At 41.9% G+C, this 20,569-nt stretch overlaps 2 protein-coding genes across 4 annotated transcripts; both read right to left on the bottom strand.

Moving 5' to 3' along the window:
- Positions 1-2,601: 2,601 nt before the first annotated feature.
- On the bottom strand, positions 2,602-11,488 carry LOC111971587 (vacuolar protein sorting-associated protein 37C). 3 transcript variants are annotated; one of them, XM_023998430.3, is made up of 5 exons: positions 11,242-11,488; positions 9,563-9,671; positions 8,049-8,220; positions 5,983-6,065; positions 2,602-5,703 (listed from the first exon to the last, which is right to left on the bottom strand). In XM_023998430.3, the coding sequence occupies exons 2-5, from the start codon at positions 9,653-9,655 to the stop codon at positions 4,996-4,998; spliced, it is 1,056 nt and encodes a 351-aa protein (XP_023854198.1). In that variant the 5' UTR covers positions 9,656-9,671; positions 11,242-11,488; the 3' UTR covers positions 2,602-4,995. The 3 variants fall into 3 exon arrangements, with proteins under 3 accessions (XP_023854198.1, XP_023854199.1, XP_023854200.1); XM_023998431.3 differs by having other exon boundaries at positions 11,265-11,488; XM_023998432.3 differs by lacking the exon at positions 11,242-11,488 and adding an exon at positions 11,035-11,233.
- Positions 11,489-11,999: 511 nt separating this feature from the next.
- Positions 12,000-20,563, bottom strand: LOC139028555 (uncharacterized). Its single transcript, XM_070446310.1, has 5 exons — positions 20,456-20,563; positions 19,965-20,078; positions 12,961-13,017; positions 12,491-12,661; positions 12,000-12,329 (listed from the first exon to the last, which is right to left on the bottom strand). The coding sequence occupies exons 1-5, from the start codon at positions 20,534-20,536 to the stop codon at positions 12,204-12,206; spliced, it is 549 nt and encodes a 182-aa protein (XP_070302411.1). The 5' UTR covers positions 20,537-20,563; the 3' UTR covers positions 12,000-12,203.
- Between the last annotated feature and the right edge of the window lie 6 nt (positions 20,564-20,569).

Here is a 20,569-nt window from a genome sequence, read left to right as displayed (position 1 = left end):
GGGATATTATACATTTGTTGTTAGTTTGTGGATATTGTTGTGTACAACCTTACTTTTTAACTGTACATAAAATGTGGATTAAAACGTCTGCTAAATGACCATATTATATTACCTAATATTCTATTTAATAACCACATTATTATTATTATATTGTATATTATCCTACGGGGCCTTCAGAAAGTATTTATACCRCTTGACTTGTTCCACATTTTGTTGTGTTACAGCAGAAATTCTAAATTGATGACTTTTCAGCCATCTACACACAATACCCTATACTGACAAAGTGAGATTTTTTGTTGTTGTTGAAATTGTTGCTAATTTATTGAAAATGAAATACAAAAATTCACATAATATTCACACCCCTGAGTCAATACTTTGTAAATGCACCTTTGGCAGCGATTACAGCTGAGAATCTTTCTGGGTAAGTCTCTAAGAGCTTTCCACACCTTGTTTGTGAAACATTAGCCCATTTATTCTTTCCAAAATTCTTCAAGCTGTCAACTTGGTTGTTGATCATTGCTAGACAACCATTTTCAGGTCTTGCCATAGATTTTRAAGTAGATTTAAATGAAAACTGTAACTCGGTCACTCAGGAACATTCACTGTCTTCTTGGTAAAACAACTCTAGTGTAGATTTGGCTTGTGTTTTAGGTTATTGTCCTGATGAAAGGGGGATTCATCTCCCAGTGTCTGGTGGAAAGCAGACTGAACCAGGTTTTCCTCTAGGATTTTGCKTGTGCGTAGCTCCATTCCATMTATTTTTTATCCTGAAAAACTCCCCAGTCCTTAACAATTACAAGCATACCCATAACWTGATGCAGCCACCACTATGCTTGAAAATATGGAGAGTGGTACTCAGTAATGTGTTGTACTGGATTTMCTCCAAACATAACACTTTGTATTCAGGACAAAAAGTTAATTGCTTTGCCATTTTTTCTTTTTTCAGTATTACTTTAGTGCCTTGTTGCAAACAGGATGTATGTTTTGAAATATTTGTATTCTGTACAGGCTTCCTTCTTTTCACTCTGTCAATTAAGTTAGTATTGTGGAGCAACTACAATGTTAATCCATCTTCACTTTTCTCCTATCACAGACATTCAACGCTGTAACTGAGTTAGGAAGGACGCCTGTATCTGTGTAGTGACTCGGTGTGTTGATACACCATCCAAAGTGTAATTAATAACTTCACCCTGCTCAAAGGGATATTCAATGTCTGTTGTTGTGTGTTTTTTTTACCCATCTACCAATAGGTGCCCTTCTTTGCGAGGCATTGGAAAACCTCCCTGGTCTTTGTGGTTGAATATGTGTTTGAAATTCCCTGCTCGACTGAGCTACCTTGACGATAATTGAATGTGTGGGGTACAGAGATGAAGTAGTAATTCAAAAATCATGTCAAAGACTATCATTGCACACAGAGTGAGTCAATGCAACCTATGTGACGTGTTAAGAAATTTTTTACTAGGCTTGTAATAACAAAGGGGTTGAATATTTATTGACTCAAAACATTTCAGATTTTCATTTTTGACTAATTGTCCCCCCAAAATGTAAAAACATTATTCTATTTTGACATTATGGGGTATTGTGTGTAGGCTAGTGACAAAAACGTCAAAAATGTTATCCATTAACATTTCTGGCTGTAACATAAAAAAATGTGGAAAAGTAATGGGGGTATGAATACTTTCTGAAGGCGCTGTACTTAATTCATGTTTTCTTTTCTTCTCTTAATTCAACCATTACTCAACTTTTCTGTTCGTTCACACCCGTCCACTCCCACCCTCTATCGCTCTCGTTTTCTCTCATCTTTAGTATCTGGTTTACCGAGCCGTAGATGTGTAAAAAGCCCCGTAAAAATGATCCTCCTCCTCCTTTCTCTCTCTATGAGACACTTCTCTCCGTACTTTGAATATACGAAACAACCTAGGACCATCCCTCTTCCCCCACCTCCTCCCCCCGAAGAGTTGTTTGACAAAAAAATATATAAATTCTCAAATTGTATAAACCGTTCTGTTAACAGTATGGATTTGACATTATATGTATTCTCCGTTTGTCTATCAGTAACTGTACAATTAAGCCTACATGCACCTACTGTACTGTTGGGTAGATTAGTGACTACTACACTTTAATTGACTTCACATACATTATAGGCTACAGAAATCGTTCCACAACACTTGATTGATCAAAATAATCACTGAGTAAGAATATTTGCTAGGTTAAGGTGGGAGTTTTTCCTCCAGTTCCCTCCTTTCCCCCAGAAGTCCGTCGCTCTCTCTTCTGTGTCACCTCCCTGGTTCGGTCTTCTCAGCCCACATCAGAAAAAGATAATCACAATCAGAGAGCGGGAAGGAAGGCCTGATAGTAAGCTCTGTTGGAGACAACACAAGCAAAGCCCACGCCTTTTAAATCAAATCAATTAAACTCAATCAAGTTCTATCCGACTTGAATCGCCCTTGATGCAATTGGATTAAGAACAGTCAAAACTAACTTTCTCCCCGCATCAGGCAGTTACCGTGCTATTTCTTCTACCACACAGAGAGAAAATAACAAATCTAAGWAGATAAAAAAATAAAATTGATTTTCAAATTACGAGTCTGAACACAGCTCTTAGATCAAGTTCAGTGTTTAATAATATTCACAAAAAAATAAAGAAACTTAAAACAAGCTCCAAGCTTGTATTTTTATTTCCCCCTTATTAATGCTGCGTATCTCCGTTGGGCTTCTAAAACACAATTTCTGACTCATCTTTTCTTCCTTTAGTCACGTCCCAAACGGAACCCTATTCCCTGCCCATAGGGCTCTGGTCAAAAGTAGTGCATTCTGTAGGGGGTAGAGTGCTATTTGGAACAGTAGTAGTGTGATAATACCAGTAAGACACTGCCCCCTGGTCGTAGACCAGTCATTCCAACCAGTTAACCTGATGAAGAGGCCCTACATAGGCGCTACATAACGCCTTCATAGAGCATGATGGCAACCAATGTAGTAACACTCCGTTTAAGACCACTGATTAGGGTTGAAGAGCTCATGACTAAGATGARATAAGTGTCTATGAATGCTGTATGAGCCGTCATGGAGGCGGTATTAATCTTTGTAGTACCCCCGTCACAGCTCTCTCATCCTGTGCTTTCTGAGCTAAAGCAGGCAGATCAGTCCTAAATGGCACCCACTTCCCCTATATAGTGCACTACTTTTGACCAGAGCCCTAAGGGAATAGGGTTCCATTTTGGGCGCAGCCCATTAGTCCCTTGTTATCAATAACATCTCTTTAATCATTTATACAAATCACATATTCTCACTGGAAGTGAATTTACAGAAATAAACAATTTCCTCARTGCAATCATTGTCAAGCATCAGTTCATGTCAACAGGCATATTTTGAAGAAGGAGAAAGAGGGTGAAATAAAGAGTGAGTTGAGAGGGAAGGAGAGAAAGACGAGAGGTGAGTTTAACGCCAAGTGAGCCCTCGGGGACGGGGGACGAAACGGAGTGTGAAGTTAAAACGTGTGGGAGGGAGAGAAAACGGAGATACCAGAGAAACAGGCATGATCCTCGACAGAGAATACAGATATGATTCTGTAAACAACGACATCATTGTCAATAGGCATCACAATACCTAAACATTCTGCCAAGAAAGAAAAGACTTGGAAGCTAAARTTGTAGGACATACAAATGTTGGATCTTAATTTGATCACCCTGCACAGCAGAAAATGCAAACTTGTAGTGTATTCAAGGTTGAAAAAAGTATTTTAAAGTTTGTAATTTCAGACTTGATTCGCCCTTGTATATATTTTTTTATATATATATTTTTTTATCAACCCCTAAAAAAAAACTCCATAAATTATAATCCACACAATAATTCACGTCCTTTTGCTACAGGATTATTTACCTGCTGTGAAAAACTGGTCAAATTAAAATCCTACACCTGTAAAGYTGTCCAGATTTGGCTAAGAAACAAACATCATACATGCACAGCCAGGTGAATAAGAAAGAAGACAGGGTTATTGAAGTCTCCAAAACGACCACTGATCAGGGCCCGCATTCATAAAGCCTCTCAGAGTAAGAGTGCTGATATTGGATCAGTTTAGCCTTTTAGATCACAATGAATACAATTACATGGTCAGATCCTAGAGTAGCTATGACTTCATAGGATTTTCCTTCTTTAGTATTGTCTTAAGTACTTTCTAACCAGAACAAAGAGCAAGAAAGAGTTTACAGAACAGAATTCGTGAACAAAACTGCACATGGAAAACGTTTTGGTTCGGGTGGGTATTAAGTTATCATATACGAACGAATATGATCAACACATGTAATCTGACATCGGTGTAGAATGATATGGGTGTTAGAACAAGTCAAATGTACTCTAATGCATATACCGAACACAGTGCCACAAGGGACTTGTGCTACAGGGTGAAACCATTGATAAGGATCACATGATGTGTAAATATATTTTATGACATTTTTTTTTTAACCTTTATTTAACTAGGCAAGTCAGTTAAGAACAAATTCTTATTTTCAATGACGGCCTAGGAATAGTGGGTTAACTGCCTGTTCAGGGGCAGAACGACAGATTTGTACCTTGTCAGCTCGGGGATTTGAACTTGCAACCTTTCGGTTACTAGTCCAACGCTCTAACAACTAGGCTACCCTGCCGCCCCAACATGTCGAATAAAGAGTCACGTCAGCTCCATTTCTATCTGAAACGTACATGGCCAAGGTCTTGTTGATTGGCTCAGTATTCCACAAAGGGAGGGAGAAGAGTAAAAAGGCTGACAGCCAATAGGAAGAYAGGGAAAGYGAGAGAGTGTTTCTAACACATTGGAAACAAGGGGAGGTCCTGAGACAGTTATGCACTTGAATGACAGGAGGGGAGGGGGAGGAGAAGAGGCAGATCGAGAGAGGCAGATCGAGAGAGAGGTAAAGAGTCAGAAAAAAAGAGTGAATGAGAGAGAGACTGGAGAATGTGTGGTGGGAGAGGAGTGACGGGGTGAGAGCAGAGGGAGGTTCAGGAGTAGGGCTGTGGCACTCCAAACCCGGGCCTGTACTGTGGCCTGCCTGTGGGGGACTGAGAGTTGGGCAGAGCAGGGCCCGTGGGGTAGCCATACCCCCCAACCCCACCGTAGGTGTACGCAGAGGGGTAGGGGGCGGTGTTGGGGGCACTGTATTGCCCGAACGCAGACCCTGAGCCGGGGACACCAGGGAACGTAGGCTGGGTGGGGTATGGGCAGGCAGTGGCCGGAGGCCCAAAAGCAGGACGGGCTGAGTAGCCCACCGCTGAGGTGAAYGGTGAGCCGGGGCTGGGGTAGGGAGGAAATTGACCTGGGGGAATGGACGGGCCTGGGCCTGATACTGCAGAGGTAGCTGTCGGGTTAGGATGGGAGACGGGGTATGGGGTGTAAGGTAGGGRGGAACCGGGGCCGTTTTGGAAACTAGCGTGGTTGTTGGGATTGGAATTCTGCTGCGGTTGTTGTTGCTGAGGATGATGATTCCATGGCGATGACTGTGTCGTCGCTGGGTCTTGATTGGCGCTCGTTTGTGACGTCATGGAGCCGGTGGAGGCATCGCCCGCGGCGGTCTCCTTCTTCTGGCGCAGGATTTCCTGCAGCTTCTCTATCCGTACTCGTCTTTTGTGAGCGAGGGAGCGGAGGGAGAGGAAACGGTCAAGGAACGAGTCCAGAGACAGCTGGCCGTCCAGAAACTCATCTGCCAGAGACTGATGGAGAGAGAGATGAAGAYAGAGAAAAAGAAACAGAGCGAGAGTTAAAAGGGGAGACCAATGTCAATGTCTGAAAATGTATTATTTATGTATTATCATCGTCTTATTCCAACTGCTGGTCCTCTGCACGGCGTTGAATAGAGTAAGAGATAAGCTGATCATTTTGTCGTCATTGGTCCTGTGTTTTAGGATGGATACACATCTCCCATACTCGTCATCATTATCATCCGCCGGTTTCATTTTCCGCCTGAGAAGTCTGTCACTGCGGCCTCTCACCTCTGACTCCGTCTCCGTGCTGGCGCCCTCTGTCTGAAGTTTGGAGAACAACCCCTCCGGCGATGCCTGCCCCATGATGCCATCTGGGGGGGAGTGAGTGAGGCAGAGAATGGAAGAGAGGGAGAGCAAGAGAATAAAAGAGAGGGGGCAGAAATGGAGAGAGACAGTAAGAGAGATAGCCAGTAAGACACCAATATAGAGGGAGGGAGTGTAAGAGAAAAAGGGAGAAATAAACACCTCCCCCACACCAATGTCATGCCAAGCTTCTAAGTCCCAGTAGACACTGACAGCACAATGCTTCACGCCTGTTATTAAACACTAGGCTTGGGCGGTATACTGTATACACCGTATACCGGGGTATTTGGAAAAAGCTTTTTATTKTATTTTTTTAATAGCTTCAAACTATGTATTTGAAATGTTTCAATATTTGTAGCTACTTAAGTAAATACCTGCAGTCAACTTGTGCAATASGTTAGGAGATTGCGTTCTTCATTTCACCGGTCACATTATGAAGCTTACCGTAGTTCCCCAATTGAGCCAGTCATGTGTTTGTTTATAAATAGCACAARGGGAGAAAGCGAGCTAGTGAGTCCGTAGCGTTTCGATATCTATAGGCGAATCTCAGTTATGTGGCACACAAGAGGTGATGAAGTTACAATTGTACGCTATTCACGACTAAATGTTTGACATTTTTTCCCCCCGTGTGCTTCCTACTATAGTTTTTCCTTCTCCTCCGCTCTTCTCCCATCTGCTCCATGTACACATGCTGCTCTTCCATCAGAAAAGCATGCACCGCAACTTGGTCCATTTGAACAATTTCTCTRGGAAAAGTCCACTCTCCAAAAACAACATCGGTAGTTACCAACTATGCTTGTATAACTTTATGAGCTGAATTTGCAATAATGTTTGTTTTCGCATGTTAGCGTTTAGCTAACAGCGTCTATGTGATTTCACTATTTGTTTGTGCTAACTTCGTTAGCATTCTGGTAATAGGGCTTTTCCAATGGGCTTTTCTTGCGTTTTTAGCGCCCCCTTCTGTGCCATGCAGGTAACACCGTAAATCCCAGGACGAGAGAAGGACGGTATGAAAATCTGGATACTGCCCAAGCCTATTAAACACATTTAAAAATGAGAACAAAGTAATCTCATGAAGCTCAGCCATGAAGCTCATTGTTGGATAAACATGGATACACACGCAACAGGACAATCTACTTTCATGCATCTTCAAATACCTCTGGTAGACTTCTCATTGAAGGCAAGCTCCCACAATTATGCTGGTTGAGTAAAGGTTCAAACCCAGTCAAGGTGAKTCACTAGGACTGATTTAGGGTTGAAATAACAATGCATTCCATATTACCTAATCACCTTCAGGAAAAACATGACATAACTATAATAGCAGACTTTACAACAGACACCAATTCCAGCCCTGCAAACGYACACCATCAAACACAGCTTCTCATGAAAAGCTTACAAAACAAGGCTGCAGGAGCGCATGTACACAGATCACACGGCCTGTTCTGCTTCRTGACAAAGCGCTGACGGCAGTGGAATGGGAGCTGATGCGATGGTATCCGGGGAGACCCTGGCAGACAGACACACAGGCCAGATCTGGAAGCCTGGAGGGGGGGCTCTGTCTGTCTGTGTTTGACCAGTAGAGACCAAGGCTTAGTACTAAATGGCACCCTATTCCCTATTAGGTTGCTTTTCTTCATCTGTCACTCCATTATCCATCAATAACCTCCCATCTCATCCCTGGTCACAGTGTTGTCTGTAGGTCTCTCTGACTCCCTCCCTCCATCCCTCCCTCTATCCCTTACCTTTCTGGTCAGTGTTGTCTGTAGGTCTCTCTGACTCCCTCCATCCCTCCCTCTATCCCTTACCTTTCTGGTCACAGTGTTGTCTGTAGGTCTCTCTGACTCCCTCCTCCCTCTATCCCTTACCTTTCTGGTCAAGTGTTGTCTGTAGGTCTCTCTGACTCCCTCCATCCCTCCCTCTATCCTTCCTTTCTGGTCACGTGTTGTCTGTAGGTCTCTCTGACTCCCTCCATCCCTCCCTCTATCCCTTACCTTTCTGGTCACAGTGTTGTCTGTAGGTCTCTCTGACTCCCTCCAGTTCAGAGTATCTCTCCACTAGATGTTCTCTCTGTCTCTCCAGGCGAGGCTTCATGTCCAGGTTCTGTTCTGCCAGGTTACGGTTGGAGGCCAGTGCCATCTCCCTCTCCAGCTGGATGTTCTGAATCTATAGACGAGAAGTCAATAATACATTGTATTTTTTTTAATGTATTTTTGACCGGGACCATGTACAACAGATAGTAGTGACCGGACGTCAACTTACATAGCTAGCTAATTCTCATAAACGACCCTAGCCTTGATCAGCATGTTAAGATCTCTCCCATTTGGGATAACGTTTTTTAGGATTGTGGATAGTGCGTTCGTCTTGGGGTCAGGCGACCCGGGTTCAAGTCCTGCTCAGGGCACTACTCTCTCCTCCTCTACGTGACTCTGTGATTGGTAGATCACGGCAACACGTTGAATGATGACATTGCCATACAGTATCAGTCTGTGTTTGACAGAAGCTGCCAGGTCCTCCCTTCTGAGACKAGTGTCCCGGCCATGCTAGTGTAACGGAGATAAGAATGTGCCGTGAGCTCAGCTAGCTTGAAATGTTGCCAATTGGATCCTTCTCTATAGCTCGACTGGTTCGTARATTGCCAAGCTGACGTTCACGTGTGTTGGCGAGGGAGAGGTTCAAGCCCAGTCAGAGGGTAGTTCAGGGAGGCAACGCTATATGCTAAGCTAGCCCACGGACACCGTTTACACTATGATAGGGACAGGTTTGCCTGGTGATGTGTTTCTCTCTATCAATGTTTTTTTTTTTCTCTCAACTTTATTTAACAAGGAAGTCAGTCCCCTGCTTGAGATAATGAATCTTTTTTCAGGCAGACCTGGCTAGCCAAGACGGCAGCAACTTAACACGGCTTAACCAACAAGACGAGTTGGCCAGGAACAGGTCATTTTGCATCTAGCGAACATAACTCCCCACGTGAAGAGTGAAGACAAACAAATMAACCTCAATGGTTAGTGTTTTGGACCTATGMACAAAGGTGGAAGAGAAGTAAGTCAATATGACCTTGTAAAAAAACTGCTGATGGCAGGATGAGCCTGGACATTGCTACTGGTCAGAGTGAGATGAGACCTAGATGTCTATCTTCAGATTAATCATTCATCTAGGGCTTACATTGAGTAATAGCCAGGTCGTGTGACCTGACAGAAAAAGCAAGGTCTCAGCTCAGAGATAGGCCTATAGACAAGCTTGGCTATTCATTATCCCTTACTCTGATACAAAACACTAGAGGCATTTCAGTAAGAGCGGCGCATCTCGACTAGCCTGGTTCCAGATCGTTTTTTATGCCGTCTTGCAAACTCCTGTGGTGAGTGTCCTGCCTAACATGGCGTATGACAATAATAAATGACAACAGGAGTTGGTTAGAGCACAAACAGATCTGGYACCAGGCTACATCTCAATCTGTACAAAACACAATAGACAGACAATAAGACAAAGCAAAGACGTGATTGCTTACCTCATCAGATTCCAATGCCATGGACTCCACCCGCTCTGTATTGTCCAGCAAATCCTCCAACTCGGATTGGCTGAGGTCCTGAAGCTTGTCCATTGATTTGCCAGGACCGCTGTCAATCAGATGGAGGGAAAAGTGAGCRGTCAARGTCATCAGTTTACTGAACATAGATAATTTGAGAAAAAAACTTGAAACTGACAGGATACAAAATAGATCCACACAAACTGATAAATGAACAGGCAGTCTGATAAAATATTAAATGGGAAATTATTTTCTACACTATAATCTAGCGTTATCATACAAGACAGAATTGACAGTTATCTGTGAGCACTAAAAAGTCGCATTGTTCCGCCATGATACTACATACTAGAGCTGGGCGATAGGGACAAAAATCCATATCGCAATAAATTGCCTGAATTGATGCGATAACGATAAATAGAACAATAAGTTTATAACATTGTGCACCACTGTTTTTTTTAAACTATCCTTTCAACTACTACTTGTTCGATGATTGTAGCCATCAATTGTCRCATTATATTCACCCATATTAGCAAACTTATGTAATTTCAAACTTCACATTTCTCTAGAATAGGCTACTTATCGTAATGAACGGTATCAGCAAAATGCCTGCGATAAGTGATCGGTATGGTCGGTGTTAAAATTTGATATGTCTCATTTTATTGGCCAAGCTCTACTACATACATTTAGGCTTTGATAAACCAGACTCGAGCTAAATCCTGATCAGGCCTAAGTTACTTCAGCTGCTTGCTATCTTGGCTAKATCTTTGCCTAGTCATTAAACATGGGCCACATTCAGTAGGCAAACGTTGTAGTTAGAAATAACATTAATAGATCTATTTATATTTTTTTACATTTGAGTAATTTTGCAGATGCTCTTATCCAGAGAGACTTACAATTATCTTAAGATAGTTAGGTGAGACAACATACCACAGTCATAGTAAGTACATTTTCCCTCAATAAAGTAGTTATCAACAAAGTCCTTGCTAGTAGGAAAAGACTATTGCAGGGAATTGGTTTCTTATTTAAGATACTCTTGATGAGGTAGGGTTTCAAATAAATTTACAGATGGGCAGGGACTACGCTGTCCTGGCAGTAGGGGGAAGCTTGTTCCACCAGTGTGGTCCCAGGACAAAGACGYGCTTTGACTGGGCTGAGTGGGAGCTGACCCCCTGTTGATATATGTCGTCAGGGTTCCTTATTCTACATGTCAGAGAGGCATGTGTGTAACGTTCCACAACATTGTGCCCTGCTGAACGCACCCMAYCTATCTTGATTGATGGRTTGCCATCAGCTGACCGACACTAATACTGTTGTCAACCAGCTATAGTTAGCCACAACACGCAGACTGYCTATCACATTATAAAGCAAGTTAGCGGGCAAAATTAATTACGTTATGCTYCTAGTAAATCAAGAAATTCGTTGCGACAGGGCACACAACATTAACGGGCATCGACCTGTGTGTGGGTGACGGATGAKGTAAAACGGGCACGGGAGCCCTGACCCCAATATACAAGGCAATCTGGTTGAGTGAAAATAGCCGGTAAAAGAAGAATCCAACGTAATTTTACMGGCTGGTTAGCCTTAACTGGTTGTTCGAGTTCCGTGTAGAGATGACAACAACAATCGTTATGATCACATTCAATGAAAGGCACTCTTGCTACCGTCAACTTTGCGGAAAGCRCACCGTTCGCGATCTCCAAATCCTCAAAAAAACGACGTCATTCGATCGTGTTGCTTGGCGTCGGGTACAGCAGTCCAACAATAATTTCTTCAATATCTGTTCGACGATAATCCTCAAAATGGTTTAAAGAATAGCTATGTTTTATCAGCAATATTTGGAAAGTTTCACTTCACACTACCACAAACCGCCGCCATTTTTGGAATGACCTATTTCTGCTTCCGGGGGGTTATTAAATGCAGTGTCAATAATTCAATGACCTTTTTAACTAAAGAAAATGAAAATATATTGTGATCATGTTGGTGCTTTAACCACAGCATTGTTAGTTTCTTGAACCTGAAAGCAAATCTTTAGATAGCATGAACAGTTTATCCACTTCTTTGGGCAATGGTTTCATCCAGCGCGCATCTGATTTGAAGGYAAACCCACCCCTACGTGWCACGATTATTCCATGAATGCCAGCAGGGACAGGCTGGCAGGGAGGTACCCAGTAAAGTAAARGAAGTCTGGTTGGAAAAAGTGGAACATTATGTCAATGGCCAATATGTCATCATGACTCTCACTATAAGCGCTTACTAATAAAACATTGGCAGCACTATATGTATCCAAAAGTAATGACTAACTACAAGTGAAACAGTATGGAAAGAATGTTGTTCCTGATATTTATAGGTTATTATGAAAAGCCAGCAGTGACCTTACACTGAACACACAACCCTCAATCTAATAAGTATGAGAAGTCCAGAGTTTATACAAATMATTTTATTAGGTTTCTCAAAAAATGGTAAGCCTGTAAAGCTGGAAAGGAATAAACAAACCCATGAAAAAAAAAAAKAWYAACWTGAACAAGTTAAAGGAAATGTGGTCACTGATAAAAATATGATAAAACAGATTAATATTTTTCTAAAATAGGTTTTTCAACTAGCATCCATTGGTTAATCAGTTTGACTAATTGATCATTCGGCACAGTCCCACTCTGAGTCCCTTGAGTGCGGACAAAGAGAGGAGAGAGTGGAGGATAAGAGCCCCCAGGTCATAAACGATGAGTAGGACTGTGACACTCCTGAAGAACCCCTGGGACCAAGAAATAGACAAGGATAAACACAAAAAAACTGTGCCACACACACACACACACACACAATATAGGGCACTAAAATAGCATAGTGGCAAACAAAACAAACTGTCCACAGACACACCCACACTTATCAACCACCCACCCACAAATCATTCCTTACCTCCAGGTACTCTCGTGGGCACTTTTGTGCAGCCCCTGCATACAGGTCGATGCTTGGTAGAGTGCAGGGTTCAGCAGTGCCCTGGACGGAGTGTAGGGAGACGCTGTACATACACAGAGCCAGTAGGCCCGCCAACAGGCTGGCCATGTTAGTGTAGGCACAGCCCGTCAGCTGGGGAGYAAGACACAACATGGAAGATAGAGTAAGTAGAGACAGGAAAATCTCCTGGCCCCAAAGATGAAATTGTTCCTAAGAGAAAAAAGGTCTTGGACCTAAATGTTMCTACATAATGGATGTATCTTCTCATGCACTTAATAGGGTATATACACATTGCACAGTAGCCCATGGGCAACATGTTCAGCCKAATATGTGGACTACTGTACAGGTAGACATTTGAATAATGGAATCGATTACACCCGTTTAGAGCAGTGTATATTCCAATGCAACACGTGACTGTTGTAATGTCTTACTAGCTGTCTGCTGGGAGACTTCTCACAGGCGAAGGCGAACGACCCTGCCGTCACAAACTTTAAAAGAAAGTAGAAACAATCTGTTGTTTCAATTGCTACAGATGTGAAAAAAGAAAACCAAACCCTTCAATGATGCACATTATATAACATATAGCCTATGCATATAAACAGAAGCCAGAGGAAGCTTGGCAKCTTAATTGGGGAGGACGGGCTCGTGGTAATGGCTGGAGCAGAATGGTATCAAATATATCAAACACATGGTCACCCTTCAATGTTGTGTCGCAAAAYTATTGGCTAAATGTATTGCTGATAGAATAAACAAGGTCCTACCGGACATTATTCATCARWATCAGACGGGATTGTTAAAAGGAAGATAATTGGAGACAACATTAGGCAACTACTAGAAATAATGGAAAACTATGAGAATGAGAGAAACCAGCTATAATAATTTTAGCAGAATTTGAGAAAGCATCTGATACAGTCCCTGGATTTTTGAACCCTCTCATAAGATGGGTAAAAGTCATGCATAACAATCCTTTATGTGACATAATAAATAAGTTACTTCTGAGAACTTTGAATTGTCAAGAGGCGTAAAACAAGGTTGCCCTCTGTCACCATACCTATTTATTATGCCAAATAATATTTTGTGTAATTTTGGAGTCACTTATGGTAAATAATAGAATATGTTTCTAAACACTTCTGCATTAATGTGGATGCTACCATGATTATGGATAATCCTGAATGAATCGRGAATAATGATGAGTGAGAAAGTTACAAAAGCACAAATGTCAWTCCCRCCKAAAAGTGCTAACCTCCCATGTTATTGTAATGGTGAGAGGTTAGCATGTCTTGGGGTTATTATATTTGTGCTTCTGTAACATTAATGTAGAAGTGTTTAGAAAACATTTCCTATTCTTATTACAAAATACATACTTACCATTCATTTCCATTTGCACAAACAAATCTGAAACAGAACCAAAACAACCAGCAAATATATCCAACAAATTTGTAGAGTCACAAGCTTGATGTAGTCATTACGTGCTATGAATAATTAGACCAAACACTTTTTACTACATATACAGTACCAGTCAAAAGTTTGACACACCAACTCATTCAAGGATTTCTTTATTTACTATGTTCATACATTGCAGAATAATAGTGAAGACATCAAAACTATGAAATAACAGATGTAGTAACCAAAAAAAGTGTTAAAACAATCAAAATATTTTATATTTGAGATTCTTCAAAATAGCCACCCTTTGCCTTTGATGACAGCTTTGCACAGTCTTGACATTCTCTAACCATTTTCATGATGTAGTCACCTGGAATGCAATTCAATGAACAGGTGTGCCTTGTTAAAAGTACATTTGTGGAGTTTATTTCCTTTGTAATGCGTATGAGCCAATCAGTTGTGTTGTGACAAGGTAGGGGTGGTATACAGAAGATAACCCTATTTGGTAAAAGACCAAGTCCATATTATGGCAAGAACAGATCAAATAAGCAAAGAGAAACAGAAACAGTCAACAACAGTTACTTTAAGTCATGTAGGTCAGTCAATATCAAGAACTTTTAACGTTTCTTCAAGTGTAGTCGCAAAAACCATCAAGCGCTATGATGAAACTGGCTTTCATARGGACCGCCACAGGAAAGGAAGACCCAGAGTTACATCTGCTACAGAGGACAAGTTCATTAGAGTTACCAGCCTCAGAAATTGTAGCCCAAATAAATTATTCAAAGAGTTCAAGTAACAGACACATCTCAGCATCAACTGTTCAGAGGAGACTGCGTKAATCATGCCTTCAATGGTTGAATTGCTGCGAAGAAACCACTACTAAAGGACACCAATAATAAGAAGAGACTAGCTTGGGCCAAGAAACACGAGCAATGGACATTAGACCGGTGGCAATATGTCCTTTGGTCTGATGAGTCCAAATCTGAGATTTTTGGTTCAAACCACCTTGTCTTTGAGAGACGCAGAGTAGGTGAACGGTTGATCTCCGCATGTGTGGTTCCCACTGTGAAGCATGGAGGAGGAGGTGTGATGTATGGGGGTGCTTTGCTGGTGACACTGTCAGTGATTTATTTAGAATTCAAGGCACACTTACCCAGCATGGTTACCACAGCATTCTGCAGCGATATGCCATCCCGTCTGGTTTGCGCTTTGTGGGATTATCATTTGTTTTTCAACAGGACAATGACCCAAAACACACCTCCAGGCCTTGTAAGGGCTATTTGATCAAGGAGAGTGATGAGTGCTGCATCAGATTACCTGACCTCCACAATCACCCGACGTCAACCCAAATGAGATGGTTTGGGATGAGTTGGACCACAGAGTGAAGGAAAAGCAGCCAACAAGTTCACAGCATATGTGGGAACTCCTTCAAGACTGTTGGAAAATAATTTCTCATGAAGATGGTGGAGAGAATGGCGAGAGTGTAACTCCAATCAAATCTAACTTTATTTGTCACATGCACCGAATACAACAGGTGTAGACCTTTACCGTGAAATGCATATTTACAAGCTCTTAACCAACAGTGCAGTTCAAGAAAGAGTTAAGAACATATTTACCAAATAAACTAAAGTAATAAAAAGTAACACAATAAAATAACAACAACAAGGCTATATACAAGGGGTAACATTACAGAGTCAATGTGCAGGGTTACATGTTAGTCGAGGTAATTTGTATATGTAGGTCAGGGTAAAGTGACTATGCATAGATAATTTACAACGAGTAGCAGCAGCGTAAAAACAAATGGGGCGAGGTGTCAACGTACATAGGCCGGGTGGCCATTTGATTAATTGCTCAGGAGTCTTATGGCTTGGGGGGGTTAGAAAGGCTGTTAAGTAGCCTTTCCGACTAGATTTACCGCTCGCCGTGCGGTAGGCAGAGAGAACAGTCTCTGACTTGGTGACTGGAGCCTTTGACAATTTTTTGTCATTATACACATAATAATAAAGGTCCTGGATGGCAGGAAGCTTGGCCCAATGATGTACAGGCCGTCCGCACTACCCTCTGTAGCGCCTTATGGTCAGATGCCGAGCAGTTACCATACCAGGCGGTGATGCAACCGGTCAAGGATGCTCTCGATGGTGCGCTTGTAACGGTTTTGACTTGAGGTTATTGTTTATATAGGGGTGCCAGATAGGTTGTGCTACAGAGAAAATATTGGTTTCTCTTTTTGTGTTGGGAGAGAATGAGTCCCATCTGGTCCGTCAAGTCTACACCAATACAAAGGACTTATGTAAAGTCAGGATGGACATACATTTTTCAAAACCCTTAAAACATTGGAAATAAGTTAAAAACAGTATTTTTTGCGTGGGTTGTATTACCAACATAAATGATTACACACACACATATACTGTATAATAACATAAACAATGAGTTCTGGTTCTTCCAGAAAAGTCCTGTAGTTCGGGCCTAAAAGAGTCAGCCCGGTAAAGGAGTTCAGGAACTCAAGTGACCTTAGTCACGCAATGTTTGTCCGTTCATACAGTGTAGCTAGCGTAAACCCAGTATCAATATACAATCAAATACAATTATTTTACCACAACCATCAAGCGTATCAACGCTTAATAAGTCCTCAACTACAACTAACTACATAAATCATGGTATACATCACACCAAAACAACTGAAATACGTACCAAAAAGGTTGTAGTCGGTCAGTCAGACAATCAATCCGCCAACAGATCTCAGAGGCCACGAAGAACAACGGAGAGGTGTAGTCCACGGATGCAAAGAGTGGATCCGATCCTGGGTAAACTTGCTATTAGGCTACAAAGCACACTTTCAAATGCAACAAAACAAACAGAAGAGACGCTTCAGAACCTTGGGTTGAACATATCCTCATTCACGTCTCCATCACAACCGCACTTTTCCGTAGCTGATGCTGGCTATTTAATTGGGAATTAAAGGGAAAGCGCCCTAATTGGAAGGAGAAGCACTATTTAATTGGGAATTAAAGGGGAAGCGACCTATTGGAAGGAGAAGCACTGAGACGGTAGAACTTTTTGAGGATCTGGGGACACATGCCAATTATTTTCAATCTCCTGAGGAGGAATAGGTGTTGTCGTGCCCTCTTCATGACTGTCTTGATGGGTTTAGACCATGATAGTTTGTTGTTGATGTGGAAACTTGAAACTTTCAACCCGCTCCACTACAGCCCCGTCAATGTTAATGGTGGCCTGTTTGGCCCGCCTTTTCCTGTAGACCACGATCAGCTCCTTTATCTTGCTCACATTGAGGGAGAGGTTGTCGTCCTGGCACTATACTGCCAGGTCTCTGACCTCCTCCCTATAGGCTGTCTCATCATTGTWGGTAATCAGGCTGTTGTGTCATCAGATAACTTAATGATGGTGTTGGAGTCGTGTTTGGCCACGCAGTCGTGGGTGAACAGGGAGTACAGAAGGGGACTAAGCACARACCCCTGAGGGGCCCCAGTGTTGAGGATCAGCGTGGCAGACGTGTTGTTGCCTACCCTTACCACCTGGGGGTGGCCCGTCAGGAAGTCCAGGATCCAGTTGCCTGTAATCCATGGCTTCTGGTTGGGATATGTACGTACGGTCACTGTGGGGACATCGTCGATGCACTTATTGATGAAGCCGATGACTGAGGTGGTATACTCCTCAATGCCATTGGATGAATCCTGGAACATACTTCAGTCTGTGCTAGAAAAACAGTCCTGTAGTGTACCATCTGCGTCATCTGACCACTTCCGTATTGAGCGAGTCACTGGTACTCCCTGCTTTAGTTTTTGCTTGTAAGCAGGAATCAGGAAGATAGAATTATGATCAGATTTGCCAAATGAAGGGTGAGGGAGAGCTATGTATGCGAAAGCTGTGTATGCATCTCTGTATGTGCGTCTCTGTGTTCCTCTGGTTGCACATGTGACATGCTGGTAGAAATGAGGTAAAACAGAAAGTTTGCCTGAATTAAAGTCCCCGGTCACTAGGAGCACCGCTTCTTGATGAGCATGTTCTTGTTTGCGTATGGCCTTATTCAGCTTGTTGAGTGCGGTCTTAGTGCCAGCATCGGTTTGTGGTGGTAAATAGACGGCTACAAATAATATAGATTATAACTCTCTTGGTAGATAGTGTGGTCTACAGCGTATCATAAATTACTCTACCTCAGGCGAGCAATACCTTGAGACTTCTTTAATATTAGACATCGCGRACCAGCTGTTATTGACAAATAAACACCCACCCCCTAGCTTCTCTGTAAATGCAGATGCATGGAAAATACCGCCAGCTCTATATTATCCGTGTTGTCGTTCAACCACGACTCGGTGAAACATAAGATAGTTATAGTTTTTAATGTCCCGTTAGTAGGATAGTCTTGATCGTATATCATCCATTTTGTTTTCCAATGATTGCACGGTGGCAAATGAAACAGATGGTAGTGGGTTTACTCACTCGCCTACGAATTCTCAGAAGGCAGCCCGACCTCCGCCACCTTTTTCTCTGTCTTTTCTTCTAGCAAATGACGGGATTTGGGCCATTCCCGAGGAAGCAGTATATCCTTTGCTTTGGACACGTTAAAGAAAAAATCTTTGCCCAGTTTGAGGTGAAATTGCTGTTCTGATGTCCAGAAGTTATTTTCGGTCATAAGAGACGGTAGCAGCAACATTATGTACAGAATAAGTTAAAATATAAGTTACAAACAATGCGAAAAAACGAACAAAATAGCGCAGTTGGTTAGGAGTCCGTAAAACGGCAGCCATCTCCTCCGGCGCCAATCAAAGCTGCCATCAAGGCAAAGGGTGGCTACTTTGAAGAATCTCAAATATAAAATATATTTTGATTTGTTTGACACTTTTTTGGTTACTACATGATTCCATATGTGTTATTTTATAGTTTGATTTATTATTATACAATGTAGAAAATTATCAAAAGTAAAGAAAAAACCTGGAATGAGTAGGTGTGTCCAAATTTTTAACTGGTACTGTAAGTGAATTTGTCCCCTATGTACAAAAAGTGCTGTAATCTCTAAACGGTTCACCCGATATATATGAAAACACCTTCAAATTAAAGCTGACGTTCGGCAATTTAACCTCATCGTCATTGTGTCACTTCTAATCCAAAGTGCTGGAGTACAGAGCCCAAACAACAACAAAAATGTGTCACCGTCCCAATACTTTTGGAGCTCACTGTATTGCCTAAAGGTTAAATTAAAAAATGTAAAAACTAAAACCACAATTGACACATCAATCCCTTCGCTTCAATTTAAGCTATTATATAAATACTTGCTACAAAAAGAATGCCCAATACAGTATATGGGGCATTGAACAGTCAGCCTTGTGCAGACTCTGCCACGAGGAAACAGAATCAATAGAATATATTTTCTGGTACTGTCCATCGTGGCTCACTTTTTAAATCAGGTCCAGCAATGGTTGTTATGTCATAATATCAGGGTTCAGATGGACCTGCAAACTGTATAGTTATGGGATCGGAAAAAACACGATCAGTCAATGGGAAATATCATTATACTCTTGAGTAAAGTATTTATTTTTAGGGCAATATCGGTAGAAATGTTACAAATAGATAAGTTCAGGACCCTCGTAAGACATCATAGTCAAATGGAGGGATGTAATTGCAAAAGGAAATAGCAAAATGGCATTATACTGGGAAAGATGGGTTCATCTGTGGATATCGGAGGGTTGGAGTTAAGATCAGAATGAATGGTGGATTGGCCAATGTGGGTGAAAATCCAACACTTGAAGAAATGTGGAATATGTGTCTAATTTTTCAACMACAGGTACCGTAGATGTGAGTGAAATAGCTTTAAGTAGCAGTAGAYCTATTGTTGTCCATTAGTTTACTCCAATTAGAGTAGGGATGGTATGGCAAGGGGGYAAAAGTATAGAGAAAAWTAAAACAACYTGGTTTCCATGTCTTTGATMKCATTCCATTCACTCTGTTCCAGCCATTATTWTGAGCTGTCTTTKCCTCASCAGCCTCCTGTGACAGAAACAAAGTTATTTATGGCTTTATTAAATTAGGATCTTACCAGGAAGCCAATAAATAAAGGGAGCATAAYTTGTAGTTRGGGTAAGCCAACGTCCATGTAGTACAGAGGCACAGCCAACAGCACCTGGAATAGACCCAGCAGTATRGACACCACCTGGTGGAYAAAAGAGAGAACTGCATCTAAAGGAACTGTTTCGATGATTACAAAACTAAGCTCTGTGGTCCGATTCTAGCCTTCTCCCAGTTCCATTCATTCTTGCTCATGAGAAATGACTAGTGCAAAAAGTATGATGAGGACAATCGGTCCTTCTAGCCCTTGCTTTCACCAGTCCAATGCTTTTAAGTCTATGAGGGGAAGTGAGCAAGTGCGTACTCCGTGGAGCAAGTGTCTGATGCATGGTGACAAGATAGATATATGAATTCCACTCTTAAAAGACAATTGAATGGTACAATAAGGGGGGACAGAGCAGTCTGGTAGATGTCTTGACTATCTATATGTATGAGTGTATAGTAATCATTCAATTCTCTTACCGCTACAACCTCTGGGTCAAACTTGATGAAGAGGCGATGTAGTTTAGGACCACCTGTTCCTGACTCAGTGGATGACATCATCCTGAATGAAAGGGTTTGGTCCAGGACAGAGGA

Source organism: Salvelinus sp. IW2-2015, linkage group LG13, assembly GCF_002910315.2.
Source record: "Salvelinus sp. IW2-2015 linkage group LG13, ASM291031v2, whole genome shotgun sequence".
NCBI lineage: Eukaryota > Metazoa > Chordata > Actinopteri > Salmoniformes > Salmonidae > Salvelinus > Salvelinus sp. IW2-2015.
This window is presented reverse-complemented; position numbering and strand designations above follow the sequence as displayed.